General features: G+C 42.2%; 1 protein-coding gene across 1 annotated transcript; it reads right to left on the minus strand.

The window, feature by feature from the left end:
• Positions 1-4,562: 4,562 nt before the first annotated feature.
• Positions 4,563-8,912, minus strand: LOC132884626 (E3 SUMO-protein ligase ZBED1-like). The gene is made up of 3 exons (XM_060918467.1): positions 8,090-8,912; positions 5,144-5,763; positions 4,563-4,973 (listed from the first exon to the last, which is right to left on the minus strand). Exons 1-3 carry the CDS (start codon positions 8,910-8,912, stop codon positions 4,563-4,565), a joined length of 1,854 nt encoding a protein of 617 aa, XP_060774450.1.
• Between the last annotated feature and the right edge of the window lie 248 nt (positions 8,913-9,160).

A 9,160-nucleotide genomic window follows, 5' to 3' on the forward strand; every position in this document is an offset into this window, starting at 1 on the left:
CCCTTCTGCTGATGTCCACAGCGTTCGACCTGCTCCAAGGTGCTACAGTCTTCACCAAGCTGGATTTACGGAATGCATACCATGTCATTCGTATCCGACAGGGAGACGAGTGGAAGACTGCCTTTAACACCCCTTCAGGACACTATGAGTACCAAGTGATGCCATTTGGACTTACCAATGCACCAGCAGTCTTTCAGGCCCTTATCAATGACGTCCTGAGGGATATGATCAACAAATATGCTTTTGTTTACCTCGACGACATTCTGATATTCTCCAAGACCTTGCATGAGCACTGCCACCATGTCCGTCAGGTTCTTCAGAGGCTGCTAAAGAACAATCTGTTTGCGAAGGCCCAGAAATGTGAGTTTCATGTCCCTGAGGTCTCCTTTCTGAGCTTTATTGTATGGATGGGACAGCTCCAGATGGATCCAGCCAAGACCCTGGCCGTCCGGGACTGGCCCACTCCCAAGTCCGTGAAAGAAGTTCAGCGGTTCTTAGGATTTGCTAACTTCTACCGCAAGTTTGTCAGAAACTTCAATTCTGTAGCAGTGTCCATATCTGACCTCACCAAAAGGACAGGTGGGTCTTATGTCTGGTCTCCTCAGGCAGAGAAGGCTTTCAAGGACCTCAAGCACCGCTTCTGTATGGCACCCATTCTAGTCCTCCCTGACACATCACAACCCTTCATTGTCGAGGTGGACGCTTCGGACAGTGGCGTCGGCGTGGTCCTCTCTCAACACTCGGATGGAAGGTTGCACCCCTGTGCATACTTCTCCCACCGTCTGAGTCCTGCGGAGTCCCATTATGATGTGGGGGATCGAGAACTGCTTGCGGTCAAACTGGCCCTTGAGGAGTGGAGGCACTGGCTGGAGGGAGCTCAACATCCATTCCTGGTTTGGATGGACCACAAAAACCTGGAGTACCTCCAGCAAGCCAAGAGACTTAATCCACGACAGGCCAGGTGGGCCTTGTTCTTCAGTCGGTTCAATTTCACTCTATTGTACCGCCTTGGCTCGAAGAACACCAAACCTGACGCTCTTTCCAGACAGTTCTCTTCCACCAACAGGGAAAGTGAAGTTGGGCCTTGTTGGGTTCACCCAGAAAGAGACCCCGATTCCTTCGTGGGCCACCCTCGGCCGAGGACGAGAATGATCAGGTCGAGAGAAACAGACAATCAGAATCAGAGATTCACATGTCAGTTTATTCGCACAGTCACTTCGTCAAAATGAAAACATCTTTGGAAACGTCTTATAGTGTTTCTGTGTTTATGTTTTGTCTTCATGTGTGTGTGTGTGTAATGGGTGTGTGTCTATGTGGAAGTGTGTAATGATCTTGAATCAATCATAATATAAAAACATATTTCTGATGACAGTAAGGTACAGATAGATATCAGCATGGAATGTCTAAACACAGAATGTCTAGTCTACGGAGTCTATTCAGAGAAGGTCAAAGACACGTTTGCACAGAAAGGATCTAATAATTTAACATAACTCCTTAACACATGTGTTAAGTCAGTAAATTACATCTTGATTTCATCAACATAAGCAAAATAACAAATAACAATATGTCTAAAACAATGCTAAAACAAAGAATGTTATAAGAAAATAAACATTAAAAATAAGAACAACTTAACCACAAGAACAATGAGAATATGTCTGAAAGAGAGAGAACAATTAAACAACTAACAGGATTAAACTCATAACTAAATTAGGTTAATGCTTTTAAACTAAAAACCCTTAGAATCATAAGATCTTAACTATACTTATAATGTCATTATGAAACTAATCTAAAACTATAAAACTAACATTAATCACGGAATGCATTCATTAATTACGGGATCCAAATCACTACCATAGTATATTTCAATATATTTCAGTATATTTCATAGCTTTTATGAAGCTATGACCTAAGTTTCAACTGAATGGATTAACATAAACATGAACTTTAATTCTACCATTTCAGGGTGTGTGTGAGTCGATCTGACACCAAAACAGACCTTCAGACACTTCTCTGTTCAAAATACACATTTCATAAACAAAATGTTCCCAAACAATGTCCAGCTGGACCTAAGGTCGTTTCAACTAATATAATTTTGACACAGAATAATTTTGCTGAATTATTGGCCAAGAATTAATACTTATATAAACCTAACAATCCTATTATCCCTGTGTCCCGGATTGTGGCCCCTGTCCGCTGGGGTGTTGAGGAGGCTGTCCGACAAGCTCAACGCCAGGACCCCGGTCCTGGTACGGGGCCACCTGGCCTCTTGTACGTCCCACATCAGGCCCGGGCCAAGGTTCCCCAGTGGGGTCATTCATCCCTTCTCACTGCCCACCCGGGAGCTCGGAGGACCCTGGATTTCTTGAAAAGATGCTTCTGGTGGCCAGGCATGGAGAAAGAAGTGAGGTCATTCGTCCTGTCCTGTGAAGTGTGCACCAGAAGCAAGAACCCACAGCAGCATCCCCAGGGTCTCCTGCATCCCCTGCCCATTCCTCGGCGTCCCTGGTCTCATGTGGCGGTCGACTTCATCACGGGCCTTCCAGATTCACAAGGTAACACTGTCATTCTAGTCATAGTCGACAAATTCTCTAAGGCCTGTCATTTCATACCGCTATGCAAGCTCCCTTCTGCCCTTGAGACGGCCAAACTAATATTTACCCATGTCTTCCGAGTCTTCGGGCTCCCACAGGACATTGTCTCCGACCGGGGGCCCCAGTTCTCCTTCCGAGTGTGGCGGGGGTTTTGCAAGCTGATCGGGGCCACTACCAGCCTCTCCTCTGGGTTCCATCCCCAGTCTAATGGCCAGACTGAGAGGCTCAACCAGGACCTGGAAACCACCCTGCGAGGCCTGGCGATGGATAACCCGACGTCGTGGAGCACCTGGCTGCCATGGGCGGAGTACGCCCATAACACCCTGCAGTCATCAGCCACCAGGTTGTCTCCATTCCAATGCCAATTCAATCAAGATATTGGGACATAAATATTAGAGACAACTAACACAAAGCTTACAGCCTTATATTTAAAAGCACTATGGAAGTAGTGGATTCTGAATTGTCAAAAAAAATGTCCTCTCCGAGAATCACTTCATTTGTTTCTCCCAGCCCTGCTTAAAGCTACACTTAATCTTGTTATAATACAAACTATTACACATGCCTATCTGTTCTTTAACTTGTCCTTCACTTAAAAACTGGTACAAGAACCAGTTTGAATCAATTTGAATTTTGGACCCCTGTGACACAAACTTTGTACCCTGATTATAAAACAACCCTTTTGCACTGTTTCAATGTTAAAAAGCTAACATTGTGTTAAAAATGTCATTAATTTAAATAAATGATTACATTTGCTATATTCTCTGATTCTATTATTCTTTTCCTTGTACACTTACAGATGAAAACACCTACATTCTCTGATAGCTGGCCTGCATTTCATTTTTTTAACATTATGTTATAAGACCATATTTTATAGGTCACACAGGTCACACATTTTCTTATGAAATTGGTAACAGCTGATCTTCAGACCAATCCTCACAAAAGGTACGAATTGTCACAGTGTCAATTTTTTAAAGCATTTACCCAAAAGCCCCCAGGCAGGAGATAAGTTCACATTTCTGTGAATCTTTGGTTGTTTGTCATGTAACATGCAGTCAGTGTTGCATCTGAAGACCATTGCGGACGCTGCCATCTCTGCTAGACCCCCACATTGCTGCTTGCAGCTATATTTTTGTATTGAATTTGTCTAGCATTTATATAGCATTACAGTAGGGCTGAACGATTTTAAGAAAAAATTGAATTGCGATTTTTCTGGCAGATATTGCGATTTCGATTTCAACCACAATTTTTTTTTCTTTAAATCGAGTTTCAGTGCAAATTAATTAATACAATGAATTCCATAAAGCTAATGCAAGAATGAAAACTGAGGTCAACAGATTTCAAATGTAGGCCTGTTTATTAACATTGAGTGCCTGAGGAACAAGTTATAATAACAAAATAAAAATAAAAAGAGAGCCATCTTTCTTAAGTAAACTTTTGCTTCTTTTACTTTTCCCATCTACAACATATCAGACATAAAAAAAGGTTGATCAATGGCTCAGCAGCATCAAAATATTGCACTTTTGTAAAATAATGTACATAAGCATTATAAATTATAATAAACAACAAAGTAGAGCAAAAAAGTCTTACCTTAAAAGTAGTGCAAGAATGTCTCAAGGGAGCTAGCTTATGAACATTAACAACATCAGCAGCAGTTACAGAAATTCAACCCCTGTACTCAGAAGCCTGTGCTTCTTTTTCACACAAAGTGGCAAGAGGAAATGAAATGTAATGGTAGTAAAAATAAAACATAATAATAAAAAAACGTACAAATGACCCTGCATTTTCCCCATCTACAAAAGATGTCAAACATTAAAATTGGTTAAATTATTTTACGTCTATTCTGTAAACAAAAGATAAGTAATAGCAAAAAGAGAGAACACCTTTTTTTAAATGAACAAAGACACCATGTCAGGGTAGGGTGCAGAACAACAACAAAAATCAATAATTCTTCCCTTTCATCTCTACACCACTTCAGAGATTTTTGGCCAAGAAAACCAACATGTTGACCTTTGCTGGTTTTAGACTTGCATGCTGACATGTGACAATATTGCCACTGGCACTGAACAGTCTCTCTGATGGTGAGCTTGTAGCTGGTATGCAAAGGTACTTCCGAGCCAATTTGCTCAGCCATGGAAAGTTGACATGGTGCACTCTCCACCAGGCCAGTGGATCTTGCTCTCCATCAATAGTAGGAGTTATGAGGTAGTTGTCCAGTTCTGCTTTAATGGTATCCTCCAACTGCACAGTAGAGGAGGAAGCAGGGACAGCCTTGCTCTTGAAAAAGCTGGCCAATGACCGCTTTTGCTTTCCTGTAGAGGTGGATGGTGGTTCTTCTGCTGCACTCGGGGGCATGGGGTGGGTTGTGACACAAGCCCTCTGCTCCTGCAACACACAGGAATAAGAGCCGTCAATGTTTTGCTGTCAGTTGTGATTAAGACCAACCACCAGGCATTTTGTGTGTAAAAGTTTAAAAATGCCAGTAGTATAGTAAAAATATCAATTGTATTTGTGTAACATTTTGTATTACGAAACAAAGAAACAGGACAGCTTACCTTTTGTGCCACCTGTTCCATTTCCATCTTCACTCTGTCTTTGATGTATGGGACATTCTCTTCACTGATGTAGGCCGTCTTGAATCTCGGATCAAGGAATGATGTGATGTCCAGGAGCTCCTGTGTCACTGGGTCATTGTATTTGTCTTCAATGTAGTGGAGAGCTCTTGATTTTATCTCCTTGGTCAGATCCGTGTCCTGGTCACTTTCAGCAAGCATTGATGTTCTTAGGAGATGAAGCACTGGCTTCAGGTATGACACGCTTATGTAGTCCTCACCTGAGAGGGCGTCTGTGAACTCCTGAAGAGGACCAAGGGCACCGTTTATGGATTCAAGGACATCTGTGTCTGGCCAAGTGGGGACCAGGTGCCATGTCTTTTTGTCTTCAGACAGAACCTGGCACAGTGCCTTGCTCTGCTCCAACACCCTCCCAGTCATTTTCTGCCGTGAGCCCCATCGTGTCGGACATTCAGTAATCAGTGAGTGTTCAGGTAAGTTCAATTCCTGCTGTGCCTGTTTTAGCGCCGCCTTCTTCTTCCAGCTGTGAGTGAAGACCCCAACCAGCTGCTTGCAAAGTCCTGTGGCCCTTTTGACTCTTTGGTCATCTTTGACAGCATTTTCTGGGGAAAAAAAAACATTACATGAGTATTACAGTCTGAAAAGCCATAAGGATAGCTCATAACGCAGTATCCATAATATACCGTACAATGACTGTATACAGTCATTAATAATATATACCATTGATTACATCTGTTGTCATCTTGTAAGAAAAAACATTCAGAGGAAAAAAAAAATGCCACTGCATCTCTCTGCCCCTAGGCGTTCCACAGTTAAACACAAGCAGTATTGGGAGACTTCAAAGTTTACCCATGAAAAGGTTAATTTTTCTAGTCTTCTCACAACCCGTCTTAAAATGCAGATGATCCACGAGTTACACATTTGTATACTGAAAACCTGTGTTCTTGAAGCATTTTGCAATAAACTTGTGTGAAATTAATGCAAAAATATTGAATATAAAGCTGCTAATGGCAATAGACAGCCTTTCTATGGCGTTTGTATTGTTAAAGTAGCCTTGCGCTAACAGTTTGTCAGCTAACGACAGCTTGACAGCAAACTTGTCAGCATTTTGTTTTTTCCCCTCCCAAACTGTATTTCAGTGTTGCGAAACAAAGTCAAGACCTACTTCAGGCAAATGAATTACAACCCCGATTCCAAAAAAGTTGGGACAAAGTACAAATTGTAAATTAAAACGGAATGCAATAATTTACAAATCTCAAAAACTGATATTGTATTCACAATAGAACATAGACAACATATTAAATGTCGAAAGTGAGACATTTTGAAATTTCATGCCAAATATTGGCTCATTTGAAATTTCATGACAGCAACACATCTCAAAAAAGTTGGGACAGGGGCAATAAGAGGCTGGAAAAGTTAAAGGTACAAAAAAGGAACAGCTGGAGGACCAAATTGCAACTCATTAGGTCAATTGGCAATAGGTCATTAACATGACTGGGTATAAAAAGAGCATCTTGGAGTGGCAGTGGCTCTCAGAAGTAAAGATGGGAAGAGGATCACCAATCCCCCTAATTCTGCGCCGACAAATAGTGGAGCAATATCAGAAAGGAGTTCAACAGTGTAAAATTGCAAAGAGTGTGAACATATCATCATCTACAGTGCATAATATCATCAAAAGATTCAGAGAATCTGGAAGAATCTCTGTGCGTAAGGGTCAAGGCCGGAAAACCATACTGGGTGCCCGTGATCTTCGGGCCCTTAGACGGCACTGCATCACATACAGGCATGCTTCTGTATTGGAAATCACAAAATGGGCTCAGGAATATTTCCAGAGAACATTATTTGTGAACACAATTCACCGTGCCATCCGCCGTTGCCAGCTAAAACTCTATAGTTCAAAGAAGAAGCCGTATCTAAACATGATCCAGAAGCGCAGACGTCTTCTCTGGGCCAAGGCTCATTTAAAATGGACTGTGGCAAAGTGGAAAACTGTTCTGTGGTCAGACGAATCAAAATTTGAATTCCTTTATGGAAATCAGGGACGCCGTGTCATTCGGACTAAAGAGGATAAGGACGACCCAAGTTGTTATCAGCGCTCAGCTCAGAAGCCTGCATCTCTGATGGTATGGGGTTGCATTAGTGCGTGTGGCATGGGCAGCTTACACATCTGGAAAGACACCATCAATGCTGAAAGGTATATCCAGGTTCTAGAGCAACATATGCTCCCATCCAGACGACGTCTCTTTCAGGGAAGACCTTGCATTTTCCAACATGACAATGCCAAACCACATACTGCATCAATTACAGCATCATGGCTGCGTAGAAGAAGGGTCCGGGTACTGAACTGGCCAGCCTGCAGTCCAGATCTTTCACCCATAGAAAACATTTGGCGCATCATAAAACGGAAGATACGACAAAAAAGACCTAAGACAGTTGAGCAACTAGAATCCTACATTAAACAAGAATGGGTTAACATTCCTATCCCTAAACTTGAGCAACTTGTCTCCTCAGTCCCCAGACGTTTACAGACTGTTGTAAAGAGAAAAGGGGATGTCTCACAGTGGTAAACATGGCCTTGTCCCAACTTTTTTGAGATGTGGTGTTGTCATGAAATTTAAAATCACCTAATTTTTCTCTTTAAATGATACATTTTCTCAGTTTAAACATTTGATATGTCATCTATGTTCTATTCTGAATAAAATATAGAATTTTGAAACTTCCACATCATTGCATTCTGTTTTTATTTACAATTTGTACTTTGTCCCAACTTTTTTGGAATTGGGGTTGTATGATTGTTACTGGTAAACTGACTTTAAGGGACAGAAAGGGCAGAGTAATATAGCAGAGACTAGAGAGACTCTGTGAAGATAATACGCACTCTTAATTACAAACATACACACTTGCACAAACACAGGTTCCTGTACTTACCAATTGCAAGATGCAGTCTGTGTCCGAAACACTGCAGTCTGGTCCATTGGTTAAGTTCCATTGCTTTTATCATATTTGTAGCATTGTCTGTTGTTATGCACGTCTGGGCCTCTTCTTTTAGACCCCAGCTTGACAAACACTCTTTCAGCCCCATAGCAATATTCTCTCCGGTGTGGTCAGTGGGGAAGTATGCAGTCTGCAGGCAGCGACTTCTCAACTCGAAGTTGGCATTGACGAAATGCACCGTCAGACTCGTATATGGCTCAGTCATTCTGCTTGACCACATATCAGTAGTTGACGCATAAAACTTAATATCTTCCAGCTCTTTTGCCACCTTGGCCTTACATTCTGCGTAGAGCTGTGGGATGGCAACCTGATTGAAGTATGTGCGGGAGGGCAGAACATACCTCTTATCCATTGTGCGGAGTAAACTTTTAAACGAGTCTTTGGTGACCGTGTTTACAGGCACCATGTCCTTCGTAATGTAGTTTGTTTGGCTACTTCTGTCATACAGAGTTACACTGGCAAAACAAGTTGTAATTGTTGTCTGTTTGGCCGAAGTACTTTCACTACTACTAGACGTCTCATGGGTCTTTTTCGCCATGCACTCTTCATGCAAATTCGCGTGGTGAACTTTCAAGTGGCGGTATAAATTAGTAGTGTTTCCACCGGATGTAGCCACTTTTGCACGACAGGTTTTGCACAGCACCTGTTTCTGATGTTCGTCTGAGGCTTCAAATCCAAAATACTGCCAAATGGCCGACGTGCTGTTTTTCTTTGGGATCAAATCCCCTGACTCTGCTTCAGCTCCCGCTTCAGCCATGTCTGAAATTGAATGACCAGCTACACTGATTGGAGTGGATAACATGTGACCTGTCCACGTGCAGCATGCAGCTTCTTGATTGGAAGCTGACACAGAGTGTTTTTACACCATGCTGGGGCAATACGCAGAGCATACATGTGTGAAATTATTGACGAAACAAAACATGGGTCAGTTTAGGAGTACTGAGAAAAACCGCGGCTTTGATGATCCCAAAATCGTGTTGTCTGAGATTGCGATTTTCAGTCGAA

Source organism: Neoarius graeffei, chromosome 4 (genome assembly GCF_027579695.1).
Source record: "Neoarius graeffei isolate fNeoGra1 chromosome 4, fNeoGra1.pri, whole genome shotgun sequence".
In the NCBI taxonomy this organism is placed as follows: Eukaryota; Metazoa; Chordata; class Actinopteri; order Siluriformes; family Ariidae; genus Neoarius; species Neoarius graeffei.